Source organism: Saccopteryx bilineata, chromosome 6 (genome assembly GCF_036850765.1).
Source record: "Saccopteryx bilineata isolate mSacBil1 chromosome 6, mSacBil1_pri_phased_curated, whole genome shotgun sequence".
Taxonomy (NCBI): domain Eukaryota; kingdom Metazoa; phylum Chordata; class Mammalia; order Chiroptera; family Emballonuridae; genus Saccopteryx; species Saccopteryx bilineata.
This window is the reverse complement of record NC_089495.1, coordinates 198047393-198071405: the sequence shown is the minus strand read 5'-3', so window position 1 is coordinate 198071405 and position 24013 is coordinate 198047393. Positions and strand designations below refer to the sequence as shown.

The 24013-nt window shown below is 57.3% G+C and overlaps 2 protein-coding genes and 1 long non-coding RNA gene across 12 annotated transcripts in view; 1 reads left to right on the top strand and 2 right to left on the bottom strand.

The window, feature by feature from the left end:
* PLCG1 (phospholipase C gamma 1) overlaps nucleotides 1–9147 on the top strand; it is a 35705-nt gene extending 26558 nt beyond the window's left edge. For 3 of the 4 annotated variants that reach the window (XM_066234143.1, XM_066234144.1, XM_066234145.1), the window contains exons 15-33: nucleotides 106–228; nucleotides 308–409; nucleotides 515–702; nucleotides 1028–1228; nucleotides 1311–1430; nucleotides 1509–1689; nucleotides 2410–2487; nucleotides 3247–3350; nucleotides 3496–3592; nucleotides 3772–3841; nucleotides 4214–4371; nucleotides 5570–5666; nucleotides 5825–6049; nucleotides 6122–6270; nucleotides 6914–7028; nucleotides 7117–7278; nucleotides 7361–7449; nucleotides 7543–7730; nucleotides 7906–9147. In XM_066234143.1, coding sequence (XP_066090240.1) covers nucleotides 106–228; nucleotides 308–409; nucleotides 515–702; nucleotides 1028–1228; nucleotides 1311–1430; nucleotides 1509–1689; nucleotides 2410–2487; nucleotides 3247–3350; nucleotides 3496–3592; nucleotides 3772–3841; nucleotides 4214–4371; nucleotides 5570–5666; nucleotides 5825–6049; nucleotides 6122–6270; nucleotides 6914–7028; nucleotides 7117–7278; nucleotides 7361–7449; nucleotides 7543–7730; nucleotides 7906–7948 — 2490 coding nt within the window. In that variant the 3' untranslated portion in view covers nucleotides 7949–9147. The remainder of the gene's footprint in view (nucleotides 1–105; nucleotides 229–307; nucleotides 410–514; nucleotides 703–1027; nucleotides 1229–1310; nucleotides 1431–1508; nucleotides 1690–2409; nucleotides 2488–3246; nucleotides 3351–3495; nucleotides 3593–3771; nucleotides 3842–4213; nucleotides 4372–5569; nucleotides 5667–5824; nucleotides 6050–6121; nucleotides 6271–6913; nucleotides 7029–7116; nucleotides 7279–7360; nucleotides 7450–7542; nucleotides 7731–7905) is intronic. The other variant, XM_066234146.1, reaches the window with a different exon arrangement.
* Nucleotides 9148–9190: 43 nt separating this feature from the next.
* LOC136307636 (uncharacterized) lies at nucleotides 9191–14377 on the bottom strand. The gene is made up of 3 exons (XR_010725969.1): nucleotides 14147–14377; nucleotides 10270–10481; nucleotides 9191–9327 (listed from the first exon to the last, which is right to left on the bottom strand). It is a non-coding gene; the product is annotated as an uncharacterized lncRNA (long non-coding RNA).
* A 638-nt stretch (nucleotides 14378–15015) lies between these two features.
* Nucleotides 15016–24013, bottom strand: part of ZHX3 (zinc fingers and homeoboxes 3) — a 102209-nt gene continuing 93211 nt past the window's right edge. For all 7 annotated transcript variants that reach the window (XM_066234148.1, XM_066234152.1, XM_066234147.1 and 4 more), the window contains one exon: nucleotides 15016–21048. In XM_066234148.1, the coding sequence (XP_066090245.1) occupies nucleotides 21038–21048 (11 nt within the window). In that variant the 3' untranslated portion in view covers nucleotides 15016–21037. The remainder of the gene's footprint in view (nucleotides 21049–24013) is intronic.

Below are 24013 nucleotides of genomic sequence, written 5' to 3'. Positions count from 1 at the left end.
CGCAGTTTGCCGACCAAGGGGCTGGGCTGTTGGGCTGGGCTGGGCGAGGAGGCACGGCCCTGGGCCTGGGGCTGGCACTGCCATGTCCTGGCCTGCCCCCCACAGCACAAGAAGCTGGCCGAGGGCAGTGCCTATGAGGAGGTGCCTACGTCCGTCATGTACTCTGAGAACGACATCAGCAACTCCATCAAGAACGGCATCCTCTACCTGGAGGACCCAGTGAACCATGTGAGGGCCAGGCCAGCTGGGACCGGGCGGGGGACAGGTGGTGGGAGGGCCTTCACGCTCCCCCCTTGGTCTCTTGCAGGAGTGGTATCCCCACTACTTCGTTCTGACCAGCAGCAAGATCTACTACTCTGAGGAGACCAGCAACGACCAGGGCAACGAGGATGAGGAGGAGCCCAAGGAGGTGAGGAGCCCACCCCAGGCTGGGGGCTGGGGGCTGGGAGCTGGACCGGGGGCCGGGCCAGGCTCAGGGTCACCGAGTATCTTTGCTGTCCTGCACCCCACGCAGGCCAGTGGCAGCACGGAGCTGCACTCCAACGAGAAGTGGTTCCATGGGAAGCTTGGGGCAGGACGGGATGGGCGGCACATCGCCGAGCGCCTGCTGACCGAGTACTGCATTGAGACCGGGGCCCCTGACGGCTCCTTCCTCGTGCGCGAGAGCGAGACCTTCGTGGGCGACTACACTCTGTCTTTCTGGTACACTGCTCTGCGTGCCTGTGCACTGTGGGTGTGGTCCCACCCAGGGAAAGCTGCAGTCCGCTTTGTCTCTGCTCCAAGCTCCAAGTGAAACGGGGTTTCGTCACATGCACTCGCGCACACGCTCACACACTCACACACACTTCCAGCTAGTGTTGCTTCCCGAAGGGCTGCCCTGTGCCTGAGCTCCTTAGGGAGCCCGCCTTCCTTTCTCAGACCTGGCCCTGTGCTTGGGGTGGAGCGTGGTGGTGGTGGGGGGGCTCAGGCCTGCTGCTCATGGCCTCTCCCCTTCTCCCCCCTTCTCTCCCCCCCCCCCCACCCATAGGCGGAATGGGAAAGTCCAACATTGCCGGATCCACTCCCGGCAGGATGCTGGGACCCCCAAGTTCTTCCTGACAGACAACCTCGTCTTTGACTCACTCTATGACCTCATCACGCACTACCAGCAGGTGCCCCTGCGCTGCAATGAATTCGAGATGCGCCTCTCGGAGCCCGTCCCGCAGACCAATGCCCACGAAAGCAAAGAGTGAGGGCCGGGCCGGGTCGGGTCGGGCGTGGGCAAGGGCCCCGGGTGGTGATGGCGTGTCCTGACTCAGGCCTCTCCTCAGGTGGTACCACGCCAGCCTGACCAGGGCGCAGGCCGAGCACATGCTGATGCGTGTCCCCCGTGATGGTGCCTTCTTGGTGCGGAAACGGAATGAGCCCAACTCCTACGCCATCTCCTTCCGGTGCGGCTGTGGCCTGGGGTGCTGGGGGTGAGCGGGGCTGCAGTCGGGCCCCTGTGTGACTGTTTTGTCCTTGTCAAGGGCCGAAGGCAAGATCAAACATTGCCGCGTCCAGCAGGAGGGCCAGATGGTGATGCTGGGCAACTCTGAGTTCGATAGCCTCGTCGACCTCATCAGCTACTACGAGAAGCACCCGCTGTACCGCAAGATGAAGCTGCGCTACCCCATCAACGAGGAGGCGCTGGAGAAGATCGGCACTGCAGTGAGGGCGCGGCAGGCGGGGCGGGGGGCAGCGGGGCCCTCGAGGCCCCCAAGCTCACTGCTGGGAGGCCCAGAACCTCCCTGGCGTGTGGGACAGGACCGGGCACAAGTTAGGCAGATGCAGAGGTGGGGGATCAGCATTCGAGCAGAGAGGTCCCCCATGTTCCAGGTTCAGGCGCCGTGGAGCCCACACAGGGTCAGGGAGGGCCCGAGGCTAGAGGCTCCTTCAGCCGGGTGTGGTGGGCTGTCTGGGGCAGGGCAAAGGAGGCGACAGCATGGGCTTGTGGAGGGCAGAGTGCCCGAGGAAACCCCCGCAAAGGCAGGACCCAGTGGTGCAGTGGGCAGTGCAGGTTTGGACCAGGTGACGGCCCTGGATAGAAGGAAGGCGTCTAAGATGGGAGAGCCACCCTCTTGAGAGTCTGCCATCAGAGGACATGGTGGCCAGGGAGAGGCCTACTGCCCACGGGGCTGGGGTGGGGAGAGGAGGTGTGGGGAGACGGGCTCCACAGCGAGGTAGAGAGCCGCTGAGCCACACGCTGGTGCCTGTGCTGGCTCCCTGTGGGGTCTCGGGTGGGGCGGGCCTCCAGGAAGTGGGGGAGGTTTCAGAGATTGTGGAGAGAGGAAGGGGTGAGGCCTGGCACCTGCAGGGCCCACAGTCAACCAGGTGCCAGTACTGCTCATCTCCGGGTATTAACGTGTCCATATTCTATCCCCTTCTTAGGAGCCTGACTACGGGGCCCTGTATGAGGGACGCAACCCTGGCTTTTATGTGGAGGCAAACCCTATGCCGACTTTTAAGGTACAGCCTGAAGTCTCTGGGCACAGGAAGCTGGGAGGGTCCCCAGCTGCCTGGGACTCGCACTTCTCCGCTCAGGGCCTGTCTGTGGTCTTTGTGGAGAAGTGGTGTCTGTGGTTTCCGAGGCCTGAGAGGCTGTGATAGATGTGTGGTTGTGTGCAGCCACAGCCCTGGGGGCCCTCTCCCCACCCGTCCCTGGGGGTCAGCTCTCCCTGCAGCCTGTTCCCCGGGGTGACCCATTTCCTCCACGGGCACCAGCAGGGCGCACTTGCTATAAAACTTTTTGCCACGCACTCCGTCCCTTGGTGGAGACTACCTGTCAGACCTTCTTCGTTCTGACTCCTCTGAGGGCGAGGGCTGTGTGCTAGTCCTGTCTCCCCTCCACAGCCAGGGGGCCTGAGGGAGGTGCCTTGTCTTTGTTCCTCATTTTCTAGACTCGCAATGACGGGGTCCTGGTCATGCCCACAAGCGGCCAGGCCTCAGGGGGCACCCAGGGCCCTGCAGACACTCCCTCCCCAGCCCGCCAGTCCCGACTCCGGGGGCAGTCACTCTTCCCGTGGCGGGGGTTCACAGGGTTCTGTTCCCAGTGACATGTCTCAGAACTCCTGCAGGGCAGTGGTGAGGACTGGGACTAGGCAGGCTGCCAGCAGTGGCACCTGCTGCTGCTTGAACCCCAGCTGGGAAGCCAGGCACACATGGGCACGTGCGGCCCCAGGCCAGGGTGGCGGCAAGTGTGGCTCTCACTGGAGCTCTCCTTCGCAGTGTGCCGTCAAAGCCCTCTTCGACTACAAGGCCCAGAGGGACGACGAGCTGACGTTCACCAAGAGCGCCATCATCCAGAACGTGGAGAAGCAGGACGGCGGCTGGTGAGCCGGCTCCCCGGGCTGGAGAGGTCTGCATGTGCCCGCAGGGCCTGTCCTGGCCTGGCCTAGGTGGGGGGGGCCCTCACGAAGGAGACCCTCCTGGGAGCTTGGGGTGGCTGCAGGGCCTCAGCACCTGTGGCTTCCACAGGTGGCGGGGAGACTATGGTGGGAAGAAGCAGCTCTGGTTCCCGTCCAACTACGTGGAGGAGATGGTCAGCCCGGCAGCCCTGGAGCCCGAGCGGGAGGTGAGCGCCACGCCACCTACACGTGCGGTCGTCACGCCCCGTGGTGTCCGTGGTCTCCAGCGTACACCTACCACGTTCGTGTAGTCGTGTGCACACCTGTATTTGTCATATGCGACCGACACCCCTCACACGCATGTGTACAGATGTGCTGATGAGCCCGCGGGCTTTGCTTCCCACAGCACCTGGATGAGAACAGCCCCTTGGGGGACTTGCTGCGGGGGGTCTTGGATGTGCCAGCTTGTCAGATTGGTGAGCCCCCTCCTCTTCTGCCCACTGGTCTTCCTTATGCTCCAAGGAGGGAGGCAATGGCCGGCCCCAGAGCCGCCCACCCTCTGAGCTCCCCCATACTCGGACACCCCTGCCTTTGATGCTGCATGGTCACCTCGGCCAGGCACTGCAGCTGACGCTGACAGCGAGCTGATAGCCACTGTCCTAATGGGTTGGATCACGGGGTGGGGCGTCCAGGTTCGAGCCGGCCTCCCGCTCCTGAGCCCCTTGTTGCCTAGCTGCAGCGTGCTCAGCCGCGGCGGGCCTGGCAGGTGCTGGGAGGGCGGGGGTGAGAACTCGGGGTGGTTCCCGGGACAGATCTGTCTGACCCTGCCCCGTGGCTCTTGCTCCCAGCTATCCGCCCTGAGGGCAAGAACAGCCGGCTCTTCGTCTTCTCCATCAGCATGGCGTCGGTGGCGCAGTGGTCCCTGGACGTGGCTGCCGACTCTCAGGAGGAGCTGCAGGACTGGGTGAAAAAGATCCGCGAGGTGGCCCAGACCGCCGACGCCAGGGTGAGGGCCGGCGGGGGCGTGAGCTTCTAGTCAGCGTGTGCGGGAGACATGGGCCAGCGGTAGAGCTGGTGCAGGATGTGCTGAGAACTGTGCGGGAAGTCCAGGTGGGTCCACTTAGTGGGCAGTTGGAGCCACAGGGCAGAGGTGAGAGAAGTCCCGGGCTGGAAGCAGATGTGGGGTCCGGGGGCTCAGGAGGGTGAGGACTGGAGAGCAGGAGGGGCAGCAGGGGAAGCACACAGGCACAGTCAGAACCTGGATGTGCCAGGGACATGACAGCAGAAAGTGGCCTTGGTGACATTACCAAGAGCCATGGCAGTGGGGAGCGGCCAGGCTGTGGGAGGAGCAGAGGCCACGCAGGGCTGGGGTCTGCGGAGGCATTAATGGCAGCGACTGAAGGAGCTGGCGCCAGAGCAGGGCTGGTAGATCAGCCTCTGAGGACACAGGCCCCTGCACTGAGCCTGCGGGACAGAGGAGGGAGGTGCAGGGTGGAGGGAATGACTGCCTGGTGGTCATTAGGGGTAGGGTAGAGCAGCTACCAGTCAGACCACTGGCTGCTGTGGACAGTGCGCACCTGGGAGCCAAGCCAGGAGGGGACAGGCACTGCAGAGTGCGTTGCGGGGGGGGGGGGGGGGGGGGGGGTATGGACCACGGTCCAGGCTGAGAGTGGAAGGGAGAGTCTATGGGGATGGAGGCCCTGGTGGAAGAGGCCCTCCAGGGTGAGAGGACAGGGAGGGACTGTCGTGAGCCGCCTCTGTTCCTGAGCCGCAGTTGGGAAGTAGAGTGCTACGCTGGGGGGGCTGACGTGGTGGGACAATGGTCCATGCGGTATGGAAGACAGAGCCACAGACTTAGGTCCCCAGTGAAGTCCCTGGGAAACCAGGAGGTGGTCTTTTTGCCTGAGGGAGGCTGGTACCAAATGGTGTCAAAGCGTCACTGGGTAGTGCAGCCAGCCCTAGGTCCCTGAGATGTCACTGGGGCATGGGCAGTTGTGAGGAGCTTAGTCCCCGAGAGCCTTGGAGGGCAAGGTGTCCTCGGGCAGGGAAGGGGAAGGGATGGTGCGAGGCTGAGGCTAGAGGGCTCTGTCCAGCGGGGCCTGGAAGGTGCAGGGGGGGACCCAGAGCACCCTCCGTGCAGACTGCCCAAGGCGGGCCGGGGCTGCCCTCCTGGGTGGGGCTACAGGACCTGTGTGTGTCCCCAGCTCACTGAGGGGAAGATGATGGAACGGAGGAAGAAAATTGCCCTGGAGCTCTCCGAGCTTGTTGTCTACTGCCGGCCTGTCCCCTTCGATGAAGAGAGTAAGGGCTGGGGCCCAGCGGGTGTACCTGTGTTTGGGTGTCCTTCAGGGGAGGTGCAGGAGCAGTGGTTAGTCCCTCTCTGGTGGAGGTTGGGGAGCTGGCCCCCAAGTACTGCCTGGGTGGGAAGGCTCTGTAAGTGTTCTCCCTGTTTGGCCCAGAGATTGGCACAGAACGTGCCTGCTACCGGGACATGTCGTCCTTCCCGGAAACCAAGGCTGAGAAATATGTGAACAAGGCCAAAGGCAAGAAGTTCCTCCAGTACAACCGACTGCAGCTCTCCCGCATCTACCCCAAGGGCCAGCGGCTGGACTCCTCCAATTATGATCCCTTGCCCATGTGGATCTGTGGCAGTCAACTGGTGGCCCTCAACTTCCAGACCCCAGGTGAGGAGGGGCCCTGTGGGACAGGGCACCTCCAGGTGGCCTGGAGGCCACTGACTGACCTGGCTCTTGCAGACAAGCCTATGCAGATGAACCAAGCCCTCTTCATGAGCGGCGGACACTGCGGCTACGTGCTGCAGCCCAGCGCCATGCGGGATGAGGCCTTCGACCCCTTCGACAAGAGCAGCCTCCGTGGGCTGGAGCCATGTGCCATCTGCATCGAGGTGGGCTTCAGGCTAGGGAGGGGCACTGGGCTGTTCTTGAGGAGGACGTAACTGTCCTCTGAGGTAGAAAGGCCACTGAGTCCGCACAGTGGGGCTGGACTTGAGTGGCACAGGCCAGAGGCAGCCGGGCTGCCCATGAGTCCAGGCCAAGGGGCACTGCTGCCTGGAAGGAGCAGGCACAGACGGGAGCAGGTGCCCGCTGCAGGAATAAGCTAGACAGCACTGGGATAGTGGGGCTGGAGCAAGAGCAGCTCCGACCCTTCTGGCCTCAGAGCTCGCACACCTGCTGCCCAGCACTGTGGGGTCGTGTGCATGGGGCCCGAGCAGTCTTGCAGGAGTGGGTGGATGGCAGGCGTGGGTGAGCGTCTGCTCCTGAGAGTCCTTCTTTTCCTGGTGGAAGTAATTTGAAAGATTTCCGTTAAAACACACATGGACTTAATGTGACGTAGACTGCAAGGACTCACGTGAAATTTTTGGTTAAAGCTAAGATATCTTCAAATAAATTTTTGTTGTCAGTTGTTTTTAGAGACTTAACAGACAGCGTGCTTGGGGCCCAGCAGAGGGCGCACTGCCTCCATGGCTTAGTGGGGACTTGGAGGGAGCCAGAAGGACAGTCCCACTTCCCTCTTTGCCTCCTCTGCAGGTGCTGGGCGCCCGGCATCTGCCCAAGAATGGCCGAGGCATCGTGTGTCCCTTTGTGGAGATTGAGGTGGCTGGAGCCGAGTATGACAGCACCAAGCAGAAGACGGAGTTTGTGGGTGAGCCTCCCCGGCCCACTCCGTCTCTGTCCCCGTCCTCCCGTCTGCGCCCGCGGCATCCTGAGGCCTTTCGCCCTTGCTTTCACAGTGGACAATGGCCTGAACCCCATGTGGCCCGCCAAGCCCTTCCACTTCCAGATCAGTAACCCTGAGTTCGCTTTCCTGCGCTTCGTCGTGTATGAGGAAGACATGTTCAGTGACCAGAACTTCCTGGCTCAGGCTACCTTCCCCGTGAAAGGCCTGAAGACAGGTGAGGACCACGCTGAGGTCTGGGGCGGGAGCTGGGGGCCCTTGCCTGGTCCCCCGGGCTGAGGGCCAGGCTTTCCTCCCAGGGTACAGAGCGGTGCCTTTGAAGAACAACTACAGTGAGGACCTGGAGCTGGCATCCCTGCTGGTGAAGCTCGATATCTTCCCTGCCAAGGTAACTGCCGTTGGGTGGCACACTGGCTGGGCTCAGCTGCTCTGGGGGCGGAGGGGGGAGCACTGACTTCTTGTGCACTTGCCCTCGTTGAAGCAGGAGAACGGCGACCTCAGTCCCTTCAGCGGTTCTTCCCTGCGGGAGCGGTCCTCCGAGGCCTCGGGCCAGCTAGTCCACGGCCGGGCCCGGGAAGGCTCCTTCGAAGCACGCTACCAGCAGCCATTTGAGGACTTCCGCATCTCCCAGGAGCACCTTGCAGACCACTTTGACAGCCGGGAACGAAGGTGAGAGGCGGCGGGCTGGCCTGGCAGAGGTATGCCCGAGAGACGGGGAGGAGAGCTCCGCCCTCCTCTGGCACCCCTCCTCCGCCTGGGTGCAGGGTTATAATTGTCGCGTGGGGCTATGCCCCTGGGCGGCAGTGGCCCACTGCCAGTAAGGACATTTGTCCCTTCTGTCCAGGGCCCCACGCAGGACTCGGGTCAACGGAGACAACCGCCTCTAGCTGTGCCCAGCCCCGTGGACAGCAGCAGGGGCTGTGTGCCTTGTGGATTGCCTTGAACTGGTCTGTGGGAAGCAGCCTGCTGGGCAGTCTCTCTGCCTGGTTTTGCAGCCTGGAGCCTGGCTTCCAGCCATGAATGCCAGACAAAAACCAAGCCATTAAAGCGGTGTGTTACTGGGTAGGGCCTCCGCACCCAGCCGGGGTGAAGGCAGAAACTCGACTGGGTCTTGCATTAAGCACACACATCCGGCCTTGACTTCTGGAGGGGGAGCCTTCCATCCTGCGGGGCCAGGACCCCGGCCGCGGCCCCTTAGAGAGGCCGCCTTGGCCGTCAGCACAGAAGGCTCAGAGAAGCCGCCGACACTCCTGAGCACGGAGGAGCGGCAGCCTTGCTGGGCCGGGGAAACAAAGTTTACATTGTCCTGCAGCTTTAAAACCACAGCTGGGCAGGGTGGGGGGTGCCCCACGGTCTGGCCTTGGAGCCAGGGCATAGGAGCACAGGGCCTTCCCAAGAAGGAGGACACAGCACAAGGGCACAGTGCCCAGGGCGGGAACCATGACCCAGCCTGAGAGATACAGGGGACCATGTTAGAAGTAGCAGTATTGGCATCACAGGCCATGGAGGGTCACCCTGCGAGGGGCCAGTGGAGGAGGCCGAGCCCCAAGATGCCACCTGAACCAGGGACCAGGCAGCATGTCCCAGAGCTAGAGCAGCGCTTCGGGCCATGGAAGGACGGGCCCAGAACTGAACACGCCACACCATTGTGGGCTACGCTTTCTGCCACTGCCGGGGCCCTGGGTGCGAGCCTGGAGGACCTGCTTACCCGGTAGACGAGTTTGTGGACATACTCGAGGCCCTCGTCGGGGTGGCCAGAGTGGAGGAGCCAAGTCGCCAAGGCAGAGGCCGAGCTGGGGGCTTTGCCAAGTCCGTTCAGGAAACTCCTGCACACAAGTTACGTGCCCTCCTCCTTCAACAAGGCTCCCTCCAGAGGCCGCCGACCGGCTGCGAACCCCCATCCTGTTTGGGACCGAATCCCACTTTCCCCGTCACAGTGGAGACCGGGACCTGGGTCCGGCAGGCAGTACTGCGCGAGGACGCCTCCTGAGGTTATCTCAAGTATTAAATCCGTCTTGAAAACCCTATTATTAGACATACATGCTGATGGGTTATAGAATTTTAAAATTTATTTTTTTGCACACTATTTCTCCCTGTCTTCATTATTTCACGTAGGACGTATGGTTTTCTGTGTCTTCTTCCATTTCTAACTGAAAGCTGCTTGGGGAGGGCGGGAGCGCAGTGACATCCGGGCACTGCAGCGGAGCTGGTCTCTGTGGGTTCCAGCCCGCTCCCAGTGCTGCCGTCTCCAGATTTCTGTGTCCTCCTAGGAAAAACCACTGAGCCATTAAGGCCTTGTTACTATTCCAACCTAATAGTTACTCAGTTTTCTCTAGCTCTTTTAGGGTAGGTGGCAAATTATTTAACATTATATTAAACTGTCCATATCATGAATTGTAAACTGAAGAAAATCATACAGTTTCTGAGGAAAGTGTATTGATTTCTTTAAATTCTGAAGTTGTGTTTGAAAGTATGACCTCACAATCTTAATTTGTCCATAGCAAACATATATGGTCTATATATGGTTGCCAATGTTTGGTTTACAATTTAAATATTAAAAGTTTTAAGTTTTATTGGAAAAGCTTGCCTTCTAAAAAGAAACCAGTGTTTTTTCTCGGAGGACTACCTCATCCTGCCCCTGGCCCTGAGGACAGGCCTCTGAGAGGACTGCAGGGCAGCCTGCCCGGTGGGTGCTCGGCTTGGGGTGTTGTGGCCCTGTCAGGAGTGTGAAGGGAAGAAATGAAACAGCAAAGCCTATTTTGGAGAGGTGGGGTTTTTTTAAGGCAAAAGAGACTCCGTGTGCTTTCCCTTAGGAACAAACGGAGAGGGAGGAGGGAGGCAGCCTGGGGGGGTGGAGCGGCAGGCGGGTGCACCTGCCGCAGTCCAACGGGTCACAGTCCCTGAGGGGAGCCCATGGGGAAGGACAGGTTGGGGGCCCGGGCCCGCGGGCACATACGTGTCCCGGCGTAGCCAGCACTCCGCACATGAAACCCAGTGCCTGCACTGGGCTCAGCGTCAGCCACTTGCTAGCTCTACTGCCCTCTCTTTAAGACCTGACTGCCAAACAAACCCTCCTCGTCTCCTTTCCCTTCAGCTTGTGGTTTTTTGTGCACTCAGGAAAGCCTAGTGACTGTCTGGAGACATAACTAGGACAGTTGCCTGGCAGTAGTTTGTCGTAGGAGCAGGTGGGAAGTGTCTGGTAACTTACCTGTCCGGCAAATCTTGTCTCTGGGCTGCGAGGAGGTACGGGACCGCTGCTCCTGCAGCCTGTCCACCGAGGCTGCGACCGGGCGAGTGCGGCCCGCCTGGGAGTGAGCCTGGGCTTCTGTGCCGGCCAGCCATGGCAGTGGGCAGTGCCACAGAGACCGCCCCTTCAGTGAACCGTAGGGTACTGGCTGCCGCGCTGGTTTCCTTCAGAGCCTGCAACCAAGATCTCTGCTCAGAGTATGGTGGAAAGGCCCTGCCCTTCCTTCCTGTCCTGTGGCTGCTGGTGTGATGATGTCATACAGACAGTGCCTGCCAGGTGGGTGGAGACAGGCATAGAAAGCCTGAGGAGGTCTGTCACTGAGGAGACACAGGTAAGTGTAAGTAGTTGATTCTCAGGATGGTACTTAGCATGCCCCTGGTGCAATAATGCACGTACCAAAGCATGGTTGGTGGCTGTAGACCAGGACTGTTCTAAGACTAGCCCAAGGCGGCTCTGGAGATGAAGGTTTTCCAAGCATCCCTTTCCTCTGGGACAAGGCAGACCAAAGGCGTGCTGTTCCCAAGTGCACGGGTGTGGGCCAGTCCCGGTGCACTGCAGGCCCCTCTGAGGACCACCCCCTGGAGAACTGGGTGCGCCAGCCGGCACCCAACGGCCACTGTTCTGGTTCTTCCAGCTCTCTCTTTCCTCCTAGCTTCCCGGGACTGCTCAGAGGGAGGGCTGGGCGACAGCCCGAATAATCTGCGCCTCTATGGTCAGAATTTGACAAAGGAGGCAAGAACTACACTGGGATAAAGACGGTCTATTCAGCGATTTTCAACTGGTGTGCCCCAAGAATTTTTAAAATGTGCAATACCTATTTATATGGGCAGTGACCTCTTTTCCCTCAGCTTGTCAAATAAAAAACAGTAGCTGTCTAGTGTGAATGCCACCTTGAACCATAAAAAATATAGGTCATATAATAAGAATTGCATCTTATTGGTCATAACGCATAATAAGGTGTCCGACTGGTTAATGCTTGGTGCCAGAAATTTATTTTTTATTTATTTTTTTGTGACAGAGAGGGACAGAGACAGGAAGGGAGAGAGAGATGAGAAGCATCAGTTCTTCATTGTGGCTCCTTAGTTATTCATTGATTGGTTTCTCATGTGTGCCTTGACTAGGGGGCTGTAGCAGACCGAGTAACCCCTTGCTCAAGCTGGAGACCTTGGGTCCAAGCTGCTGAGCTTTGCTCAAACCAGATGAGCCCACGCTTAAGCCGGTGACCTCGAAGTTTCAAACCTGGGTTCTCTGCATCCCAGTCCGACTCTCTATCCACTGAGCCACTGCCTGGTCAGGCCAGAAATTCTTATATTCAAATAAAGACACGTGATTTTTTAAAAAATCACTTTGGAATGAAAAGAGCAGGTAATTATTTTTAATCAAAATTATATTTTTTTTGTCAGAGACAAAAGATATATTTTTTGGTTGTTGCAGAATTGTAGTAATTAGTTTACATGTGTCACAAAATGAAAAAGGTTGAAAATCACCTGACCTGTTGTGGCGCAGTGGATAGAACGTCAATCTGGAATGCTGAGGCCACCAGGTCAAAACCCTGGGCTTGCCAGGTCAAGGCACATACAAAAGGAACAACTACTATAAGTTGATGCTTCCCATTCCTCCCACCCTTTGTCTCTCTTTTCTCTCTAATATCAATAAGTAAAATCTTTAGACCAGAGATTTTTTTCTTTTTTTAGTCAATACATGGTGTTGGGAGAATTGGAACTAGACCACCTTCTTATTCACAAAATAAACTCAAAATGGATTAAAGACTTAAATGTAAGGCATCAAAACTAAAAATAGAAGAAAACATGGGCAGTAAAATCTTTGCCATTTCTAGTAACTATTTTTTCTGACATCTTGGGCAAGGGAAACAAAAAAATAAACAAATGGAACCACATCAAACTCAAGTTTTTGCACAAAGGAAATTACCAACAAAATGAAAAGACAACCCACTGAATAGGAGAACATGTTCACCAATGACACCTCCAATAAGGGGTTAAAATCCAACATTCGTAAGGATTTCGTACAACTCAACATCCAAAAAATCCAATTAAAAATGGGCAGAGGACCTGACTAGACCCTTCCCCAAGAGGACATACAGGTGGCTGTAGACATGGAAAGATGCTCAACGGCACTAAATCATCCCCAAGAGGACATACAGGTGGCTGTAGACATGGAAAGATGCTCAACGGCACTAAATCATCCCCAAGAGGACATACAGGTGGCTGTAGACATGGAAAGATGCTCAACGGCACTAAATCATCAGACGCAAATTAAAACCAGAATGAAGTATCACCTTATACCTGTTAGAATGGCTGTTTTTCTTAATAAATCAACAAGAAAGGGTTGGCTAGAATATGGAGAGAAGGGAACACTCCTGCACTGTTGGTAGGGATGCAGATCAGTGGAAAGTAGTATGGAGGGTCCTCAAAAAATCGAAAATACATATGACCCAGTGATTCCACTTTGCAGTACATATACAAAAACCCCAAACACTAATTTGAGAGGAAATCTGCAATGCTTTGTTCACTGCAGTGTCATCTACCATAGCCAAGCTACGGTAGCAACCCAAGTGCCCGTCAACAGACAAGTGGCTAAAACTGGTACGTACACACAATGTCCTGTGACTCGGCCATAAAAAAGGTAAAATCTTACCATTCTCAGACAGCACGGATGGACCTAGATGTTATGCTCAGTGAAATAAGTCAGACAGAGGGAGACAAATACCATGTGATTTCACCTACACGAATCGAACACAAGAAAACAAACCAGAGACAGAGGGGAGGTGGGTTGGGGGGGAGGAGAAAGAAATACAGATTGGTAGTCGCCAAGTAGTTACAGGGATATAAAGGACAGCCTAGGGAATGTGGTTGATCTTTTTGTAATAACTGTAAGGCGCCAGCTGGAGACCGGAAATATCGGGGACACGTTGTAAGGTGTATGATCGTCTAACCATGCTATCTAGACACCTGAAATGAACAAAATAATACTGAACGTAAACTGTAATTGGAGGGAAAAAACAGGTGGTGGGTGGAATTCCCTGTGCTCTCCTGATCTGTGTCTTCTGGCCCCAGGTTCTTGTGACCAGGAGAGAGCTTTCCTAATCCATGAAGAGTCTTGTTGGTCGTTAGGGGCCAGACTGGCCATTGGTGACATCTTTGCTGATGGTGACCACTTTAATTTGTCACGACATACCTCCATTTCCTGCACAAGAGTCTTTCAGGGGCACAGCTGGGGAGGAATAGCTGCACAGACCTGAGGCCCACCTGTCCACAGGCGCCCTGACCTCCACTGCAAATGTCCTGCTTCCCAGCAGAAAGCAGGACAGCCCTCAGTCCAGCAAATTCACCTAGTCTCAGATCCCTCCACACAGCCCTGATAAGCGCTGCTTGAGCCAGGAGGCCCAGCAAGGGGTGGGCCTGGGAGGAGACTCCCACGTGGGACAGAATGTCTTGTGTTTAAGCCCAGACTCGGCAGTTCCTAGCCGCCGCCATGTGCCTGCTGTGTGACAGCTTGGGCTACCTGATTCCACCCACTAGGTCATGCGTCACCTGGCAAGCTTCTGAAATATGGGTGCCTGGGGACCTAGCATGCATTTTAAAAAAACCCCAGATGATCTGAATGGGTGGTCAGGGCTGGACAGAGCAGGGAGAGGCAGTCAGTGGGACCTGGGAGAAGGCTCCCTTGCAGACCTGCTCCTGGCTGGCTGGTGGACCAGGGACAAGGAGCCTGGGTCCCAAGTGGCAGGCTTCGGCTTACCCAGTGGCCACAGGCACGCACACAGCACACTGCCTCCCAGCTCAGACTGCACAGCCTGATGAGAGGACGAGTTTCTGACCTGGGAATGGTGACACTGACAAGGACCCATAGCCGGGAGCAGAGGCAGGGTCCCCTCCTGACGGCGCACATCCAGAATGTCATCTGAAGGCTGGGCCTAGGCCAGAATCTTGCTTGTCCTTTAATTTGAGCCCGTCTCTCACCATTTCAGTTCTGTTGAGGAAAAAGCCACAAGTTACATCTGGTTACCCTGTCAAACTACTCAGAACAAAATCAGGTGCTTCTGCACATCTCAATCCCATGACTGAGCCCTGAAAACCCTCCTCACTGGTCATCCTTTGATCCCCAGGGCCATCGTGCCCAGGTGCCAGCTGGGTTCTGCTCCCTGCCTGGGAGTCCATACCCACCCCTCCTGGCCACCTCTCCCACCTCTGTCCCCAGCTATGTCCCAAGGGAGCCACTGCCTGCGTCCTGTACCCACCCTGCGGGGCAGCTGACTGGCTTCGGGCCCACACCTATGTGGTCGAGCTCCCAGAGACTTGCTCAACCACACTGCATCCTCTTCCTTAAGGCCCCTGGGTCCTCTGCAGAGCTCCCCCCCCCCCCAGCCCCTCGGCAAGGGGCAGCTCCGATTCCTCTTTCCTCACAGGAACAGGGAGAGACTGGCCCGTGTCCTCTCACCAGTTACCCGATGACTCCCGGCTTGACTCAGTTGACCTCTCTGGTGTAGTTTCTAAAACGCTGCACTTCTGTCACATAGAAGCCATTGCCGTGGGTCGAGCAGTGCAGGAGAAACTTCTGCCGTGGGTGGAGGGAATGGCCCTGCTCATCCATCCAAGTTCCTGGCCGGTCTTGCCGCAGAATAACTCAGCAGATAGGACGTGTTTTTAGCTCTCCCCTCGCTTCCCCCAAAAGTAAAGTCAGCAGATGTGAAATGTATTTACGTCTTTATTTAAGAACAATCAAAAGATCTGAAGTACCATTTCGGCCCATTTCAAATTGTACAAGCAGTTTGTCTAGGTTGCCCTCCCTTATCCACACCCACAGATACAAAATCTAGGAAATGTGCAATTTGCATCTTAGAAATAGCAGCATCCCCACAGGGGACCTTGTGAGGCCTGGAGAGGGCCGCCCCTCTCCGCAGGCACAGCCATGGCCCAAAGGCAAGTTCCATCCCTCTGTAAAAAACGTCTCCCCACCTAGACCTCCCCACAGGCCTGAAGGACAAAGGGTGCCTCTCGGTTTGCTCCCTCCCTTTCGGCCACCAGGGAGGTGGGGCCCTCTTACAGTTTGGTAATGTTTTAATTTGCCTCTGGACAAGCAGAAACAGGGCGGCTGCCTCCTAGCACCAAGATGATCACTTCTTCAGCTGTCTCTGGGGAGAGAGGAGGCGCACCAAAAGCAAACTGCTCAACGGTCACCTCCTCCGTTCTCAGCAGCCAGCCCTGGGGACAAAGGGTCTACACTGAGACCAGAACCCGCAGGGCAGGGGGGGGACCAGGTGGCAGGAGCATCAGGAGGAATCTGCAGGCCTCTGGCAACCTCCCCGACTCCCACCAAGGCTCTCAGTCAACTCTCCAGGAACAATAGCTGGCGGGCAGAGGGAGGGGCTGGCCTGTTTTCTCCCTGATGACAACCACCACACGGTCTGGCCCTCCTGACACTGCCCAACAAAGCGACTGCTCAGAAGCACAGCAGGAAGTCCTCCGCAGGCAGGGGCCGGGTGACCACCTCTGCCCAGCATGGGCCCATTGTCACTGAGCTGCGATTACCACGCTGCATCCCTGCTGGCGGGGGAGGGAGGCTGGCTGGCTCTCCCCTTACCAGCTCCCATCCTCCTGGGACTCCAGCCTGCCCGCATTTCCGGCAAGCTGCAAGAATGAGACAGCTGGATGGGAAGGAGCCAGGGTGGGCGAGTCTCTCTTTAAACACAAATTACAGAACTAATAGGTACCACGTGGGTTGCATCTTACCCTAACTGTGTGTCTACGCTGGGGCACGACTCCTGGGAAAGACTGAGCACTTGCAGTTTTTATCCTCAGTGACTCTGAGCAGCCTTTATCATCCCAGACACTGCGCCTTCAGCTCCGTCACACAGTGCCTTTAATCTTCCGTTTATCACAGAGGGGAACAGAAGTTACAAAGCATCAGCCAAGGAAAGCTATTGGTTAGCACACTTAGGTGCTCACGTGTGAGCATGCACGCAACAGAGCCGGTCCCCTGAAGAAGAGGCACCAATGGCAGGGAAACACAAACTCCTCTCGGGGACCCTGGCCCGCCCGCCCCCCCCCCCCCCGCCCCAAGTGCACAGCAGGAAAGACATGAAGCAGCTAGAAGAGAAGACAGCCGCAGCCCCCATCACAGCCTGCCCAGTGTGCTCCCCGGCCCTCCACCGGCAGCCTGCGCAGGCCTGGGTAGCAGGGCCCTGCTCTGAGGGCCGAGAGCCCTGGGGCTGGCGATAGCAGGAGCTGTGTGGTCGTACGAACTCTCGCCATCAGGCACACCATAGGACCTGGTTTTACAAAGCCAAGCCACAGGCGCTTGCCCTGTCCTCCTGTCCTTGTCTGTGTGGTGACCAGGGCCTGCCTAGTCCACCCCAGACTCTAGGTCTCCACCCTGCTCCAGATTCGGAGGCAGGCAGAATGCATGGTTCCTGTGGGATCCAGGCTGTTTTGTCTCCAGTCTAGTGAAGGACTAGGGCCCCATTCAAAGGAGAGGCCAGACTTGTAGGCAGGCCACAGAATGGCCAGTGTTGACAAGTGAACTCAGGACTAAAGAACCAAAAAAACCAGACTCTTGAGGGCCAAGTGCTCTGTGCTCCTCACAGCTAAGTGCAGATGCGGGTCAACTCAGGAGAACTGGGGCGAGCCCCGCCCCTCCCCAGTGTGGCTTAACCCTGGGAAACACACAAGTTCCAGCAGAGCTGAATCCGACCCGTTCCCTCTGGACTGAGGGCTGCGCTGGGCAGCAGGCCAGGGAGCACCCACGACACCACGTGCATGCAGTTAGTCGGCCCAAACCCACACCCACCGCTCTGTGGAGAGGTCGCCCATGGCCCCCAGCCCTGGTGCTGCATGGCTCAGCTATCCTAAACGGCCCAGAGCAAACAGCCTGCAGGGCCCCTCAGACTGAAGCCTAGCTTTTGGAGGGGACCACTCGGGAGAAGGCTTGGGCTCCACACTCCCTTTCTCAGCTCTTGGAGGTTTGCTGAGACCAGCTGCTCCCCAAGGTCTGGGCCGGAAGGCGGGGAGGCCCCGTGCTCCCACGGAAAGGCAGCAAAGGAAGCGCCCAGTCTGGAGGGAGGAGACTGAGCTCTGCCCTCCTGCCCCCTGCAGCCTGGGCACTCTCCACGTCTGCAGGCTTTCTCCTCTCCAGCATACAACTCAGCCTTGCGAAGCAATGGGAGACATGAAAATCTAAACTTCCTACAAAAGGTGAGTCAAACTGATAGCTGCCCAGGTAAACTGAGAGCAAGGAAGCAGGGGAACTTGAAGAAAAGGCCAAACTCCAGGTTTGGTTTTATTAAGATTCACTTCTTGGCTGGTTCTCCTCTCCCGCAAAGTGCATTTATCCACTTGAGCTGTGGTGTTTGAACTGACAAAGGGGCTCCAATCCCCATGTTTTGGTCCGAGAAGAGAACAGGAAGATGAGGCAACAGGGCCCCCAGAGGGCAGCACGAGCAGGGAACGGGGGCGGGTCGTGCCGAGGACCCGACAGCCAACCAGAAAGGCTGACAGCAGCCTGGCCCCGACGTCCCACAGTCAGAGGGAAGTGATTGGACCATCATTGGACCCCTGACTAAGCAGGACAGAACCCACAGAGCCACAGCTCAACCTGGAGGACACACTGAAACAGCCTCCCACAGCCAGCTGGGACAAGGCCTGGAGCACACGTGGGAGCCCACGCGTCACCACCCAGCACCCTGCTGAGCTCCCACCTTCTGCTTCTGAAGAGCAGGGCATGAGGGCCCCGGGTCAAGGCGCTTTGGTCCCCCTGGGCAGCTGCCAGTCTCTCAGCCAAGGAAGAAGCCCTCAGTCCCAGAGCGCTGCTGAGGCCCCAGTGCGGCAGTCACCCTACTCAGGCGCGCCAGTTCAAGGACCCATGGCCCCCGGAGACAAGGACCACCTCCCAAATCAAAAAGCTCTAGTCTATTAAACAAAGATCAAAATATGCAAAGTATATGAATCACAGCTCCAGATTTCCGGTATCAGAATGATGGTCTGGCTTCACCTCTTACAACTGGCTCTCCAAACCCATGTGAAAAATAAACCAAGCATGGATAAGACATAGGCAACAGAAACAGCGAGACTTTACTGTTCCTGACGAGTCCAAGTGCATACAGAGGAGCAGGGGACAGTAGTCACCTTACAGAACAGGCTTCTTCCCGCAGACCTGCCCGACGCTCTCGCAGTGCAGCCCCCGAGCCACCTTCTGCCTCAGGCAGCACCCAGAACCCACCCGTCAGTGTGCAGACCACCCCCAGGGCCTGCTGGCACAGTCCCGACTGCTGAGCTAGTGTGGCTATTTCTCTGTGCCCGGCTGGCTGTGCCCACGGTTCCACACCCACACCAAAGCCCTGGGCACCTGCAATGTCCTGCTGGGCACCTGTTCAATGGCCTGCCCATCTCTCTGACCACCACCTCCAATCACCTCACTCTCGCAAGGCTGAGGCCCAGGCCTCACTGATTCACTCTGGTCCGAGAGCACAGGAAGGAGGGCTGTCCACGTGCTGGCCCCTCACCCGGGCCATCGTGTCCTCTGTTGTGGGCCCTGGCTGGTGGGCGTGACTAACAATGTGAAGAAAACTTTTCCACCTTTTAAAGACCAGTCAGGGCCAAGGTTGGGTCGCGCTCACTGTCCTGTGTGAACTTGTCCACCATGTAATTTATTCTTTCTGTCTTGCTGTTTGGGTTGTAGATGAAATGTGAATATAAATGACCAAGAAAGTCCCCTCTACAGATGCACCCTCCAGCCAGTGTGCGCAGGGCTCCGGGGGTGTGGCAAGGTGTGTCTGAGACACGAGATGGCTTTGTGCTGCGCCACCCAGCGAGCACCAAGAAGTACTGGCGTTCCCTCAACACAGGCTCCGTTCCCCATCACCCCAGTGCCACCAAGCTCCTCAGTGCACACGTCAGGTGTCCATCTCACGAGCAAAGTGTCAGATGAGTATCTGTACTATATATGCATACATATAAATTAATCTGCATGTACATGAACACTAAATTCCCGGTGTCTGTTCTCTGAAGGAAGGCATAATTCGCCATTCTTGGCAATTCGACAATGAGGCCTTTGGAGCTAAAAAGCTTCACACCCCAAAATGGAAAGGATACAAAAACAGGCTGTAAAACTTGTCAAGTACTCACAAGTCACCTGTTTGAAACACGAGAGGGCAGGAGGAGACACTTCCCAAGAACAACGGTTCGAGGGCTTTTGATTTGACCTCTCCTGGGAGACGAAAGGTGCTGCCAGCATCTCCGTCCCTTGAGCCCCGCAGTGAAGGGCCCTGCCCAGTCCAGTTCCCTGGTGGGGTGGGGAGAGGACTGAGCCTAACCCAGCACCAGTATTGCTGCCCACGAGGCCTCGGTGTGTAGAGAAGCAGGTGGCGTGCAGGCTGCGGGGACCCCTTCCCCTGCCCACACACGCTGCCCCTGCTGCCCCAGGGCAGCCGGTCCTGAGGAAACAGGGACTCACTGCTCAGTACAGCTTTGTAAGTAAGTTCCCAATGTTTCCAAGGCACCTTTTCCTATGATTTTTCTCATTAAAAAAAAAAAAAAAAAAAAGGATACGAGAGTTAGGCTAAAGTAGACAGAGATCTTTTTTCCAAGTCTGCAGCTATAAATATAGACCTTTAAAACTAGGAGCCCCCCAAGGACCTGCCCAGTGATGCCCAGCACCCTGGGGCCAGGCGGCTCTGGGTGTTCTGCCAGGAGCCCCGCATGCAGGTCTCGGTGCCAAGGCCACCCCAGCTCTGATAACTCTAAAAAGTCCCAAGTCCCATCAGTCCCGGGCAGTGTGGGTCTTCCGTCCCAAACCCAGGTGGCCCTGCCAGGACCAGGCTCTGTGCCCCGCGGTGCCCAGGAGACGGCTTCAGCACCCACTTTCATTTGTCCGCACCCCGGTCTCTGTTTGCAATTTTCCTCTCACTTTAAACATGTCTAGATTTTTTAAAATGCGGGCACATGGGTTAGTACATTAGGCTTAACAGCAAATGTTTCTTTAGTTGATCTGATAACTGAAAAGAAATGGTCTGTGATTCAAACTTCCATGAAAAAGCAGAATTACCACGATAACTTAGAGTGGCAAGCATCACATACTAATCATATGACCGGTCTGGTCTTCCAGGGTGGGTAATAGGCACTCCGCACTGATCACCCCGCAGGCAAGGCGAACGGGCAGGGAGTTTGGGGGTCACCGCGAGAGGCAGCGGCCCTCCTCAGGGCAAGGCCTTCCTGAGGGGCCCAGGGGCCCAGGGCGTGGTCTGTGCGCACCTTGACCGGCCGACCCTGGAGGGTGGGGAATGCGTGGCCCTGGGACACCCAGGAGCAGACCCAGGCACCCTCGGAGATGATGTGAAAGGCAGCGCACTGCCTTGCTAACCCAAGTTCCTATGCAAGAAAAGTGTTTATAATCTGATGGTTCATTAAACGTGTACAGGCAGACTTTTATGTTAAAAACTTGATTCTGTGTCTATGCATATGAAATATGAACTAGTTTATCCACTGGAAGGCAAAGGGAAGGCCCTACATTGTGGCAGGAAGCACTGACGGGAACTCTGCTCTCCCCTCTTGCTTGGTGGCGGCTGAAGGTGACAGGCAGGACCCAGACTGGCTGTGAGGCTTCTGGCGGCTGTGTGTGCCCAGAGGCCGGGTGTGGCAGCAGAGTTGGGTTGGGCCCTTCCACGTGGCAGGCGGCATCCCAGACTGGCCAGTCCTTCACAGTAATCGGTTCAAACTCAGTCTGTTTCTGAGGACAAAGCGCAGGCCTGTCACCTCCATGTCAGTTGTCATTAGCACAGCCCCAGGACAGCAGTGCCCCCCCTCCAGGACAGTATCACTGCTTTGGGGACCTCTTAATTCCATGAGCGATGCCTTCCTGCCAGCTGCTCCCGCTCTCCACAGCCCAGGGAGCTGAGGAGGGATGCAGGCCAGGAAGGGCTGGAGGCTGAGCTAGGAGAGGGCTGGGAAGGGATGCGGGCTGGGCTGGGCCAGGGGGCGGGATGGGACCTGGGCCGGCTGGGACACGGCCGGGATGGGATGCGGGCTGGGTTGGGCCAGGGGGCGGGATGGGACCTGGGCCGGCTGGGACACGGCCGGGATGGGATGCGGGCTGGGCTGGGCCAGGGGGCGGGATGGGACCTGGGCCGGCTGGGACGCGGGCCGGGATGGGATGGGAGCTGGGTGGGACGAGGGCTGAGATAGGACATGGACCGGGTAGGACACGGGCTGGGGATGCCAGCTAAGTCTGGTCAGGGGCCACGGCCAGCCCCAGGCCCGCAGCTGGCATGGGAGTGTGCCCCTCGGCCCAGCTCCCCAGGCCACCGCCGCCCCCTCTGGAGTCCTGTTTCTCTCCGGCACACACTGCTCTAACGTCACAGCAGCTGGGCCACTTTCTGACCACATGTCTCTGGTGTTGTCACTGCATTTCTAACCCCCGGCCCAGCGTCTAGGTCCCCGGGCTCTCCAGAGAGGCTGCCTCCTGTGCTGCTCGTGCAGTGGCCCTGCGCTGGGGCTGCTGCTCAGGCTGGGCGGAGCCAGTGCAGATGGTGGACAAGCCTCTCCCTACACCTGGGTCTTTGCCTCGGACAGCAGAGGACGATGCCCCAGAGCAGGGCCCTCCGGCAGCTCCTGCTCTGTCCCACCCAGGATACCAGCTCTTGGCTTTCTGGTGGAGTCAGTAGCTGAAGGAAGCGAATACTTGCAATTTAAACCCATTCATCCCAACTCCAGGTTACCTTTCTTTAAAATTGTGGTCATAGAGCGTCGGCCTAGCGTGCGGAGGACCCGGGTTCGATTCCCGGCCAGGGCACATAGGAGAAGCGCCCATTTGCTTCTCCACCCCTCCGCCGCGCTTTCCTCTCTGTCTCTCTCTTCCCCTCCCGCAGCCAAGGCTCCATTGGAGCAAAGATGGCCCGGGCGCTGGGCATGGCTCTGTGGCCTCTGCCTCAGGCGCTAGAGTGGCTCTGGTCGCAATATGGCGACGCCCAGGATGGGCAGAGCATCGCCCCCTGGGGGGCAGAGCACCGCCCCTGGTGGGCGTGCCGGGTGGATTCCGGTCGGGCGCATGCGGGAGTCTGTCTGACTGTCTCTCCCTGTTTCCAGCTTCAGAAAAATGAAAAAAAAAAAAAAAAAAAAAAAAAATTGTGGTCAAATATACCTAACATAAACCCTGCCATTTTTAAGAGTATATTAAGTGGCATTCAGTACATTCACAACGTTGGGCAACCACTACCTTATTTCCAGCTGCCAGCTGCCCAAGAATATACTTCAGTAAAACTTGAATTTTAAAAAAGCAAAAGAAGGCCCTGGCCGGTTGGCTCAGCGGTAGAGTGTCGGCCTAGCGTGCGGAGGATCCGGGTTCGATTCCCGGCCAGGGCACACAGGAGAAGCGCCCATTTGCTTCTCCACCCCTCCGCCACGCTTTCCTCTCTGTCTCTCTCTTCCCCTCCCGCAGCCAAGGCTCCATTGGAGCAAAGATGGCCCGGGCGCTGGGGATGGCTCTGTGGCCTCTGCCCCAGGCGCTAGAGTGGCTCTGGTCGCAACATGGCGATGCCCAGGATGGGCAGAGCATCGCCCCCTGGTGGGCAGAGCATCACCCCATGGTGGGCGTGCCGGGTGGATCCCGGTTGGGCGCATGCGGGAGTCTGTCTGACTGTCTCTCCCTGTTTCCAGCTTCGGAAAAATGCAAAAAAAAAAAAAAAAAAAAAAAAAGCAAAAAAAAAAAGCAAAAGAAGTTAGTTCGTTGCAGTTCCCAGCACTCCATGCTGCTGTGCTGGCAAGGCCGAAGGGGCAGGCCCTACGCGGGACAAGGTACCCCAGGCAGCCAGCCCTGGGCACCCAAGCCCGTCCCCTGCGCCCATGGTGCTTTGGGGGCCCCCCACTCACTCACTGGGGCCTGCAAGAAAACCAAGGTCAGTCCCAGAAATACCAACTCCTGGAACCAACTTCTCAAGGTCCACAAACCAGACAACCTGAGAACCCAGAGACTGCCTTGGTTTCCCCAGCCTCCTGAGAGCTAAGTCCCATGGCTCTGGCCACCTTGTGAGGGGCCTCCAATAAGGAAACAAGTACCTGAGGGGAGAAAGGCCGGAGAGGCGGGGAACTCGGGTCCAAGACCTGGGAAATCCATCCCCAGTGATGTGACTTGTCCAAGATAACGGTGTCTAGGCCCTGGCCGGTTGGCTCAGTGGCAGAGTGTCAGCCTGGCATGCAGGAGTCCGGGTTCGATTCCTGGCCAGGGCACACAGGAGAAGTGCCCATCTGCTTCTCCACCCCTCCCCCTCTCCTTCCTCTCTGTCTCTCTCTTCCCCTCCCGCAGCCAAGGCTCCATTGGAGCAAAGATGGCCCGGGCGCTGAGGATGGCTCTGTGGCTTCTGCCTCAGGCGCTAGAATGGCTCTGGTCACAACAGAGCGATGCCCCAGATGGGCAGAGCATCGCCCCCTGGTGGGCGTGCCGGGTGGATCCCGGTCGGGCGCATGTGGGAGTCTGACTGCCTCCCCGTTTCCAGCTTCAGAAAAATACAAAAAAAAAAATAAATTAAAAATAAAGAAAATGGTGTCTATAAAATAATCTGGTGAAGCGCTCTGTCAAGCACTAATCTCATGGCCCAGCTTTGATTCCATACACACCCAAGAGGGAATATAATTTTCCACTACTAGTCTACATCAGGAAGAACAACTGAAATGCAAGCTACAGGATTCTCCTCCTGTAC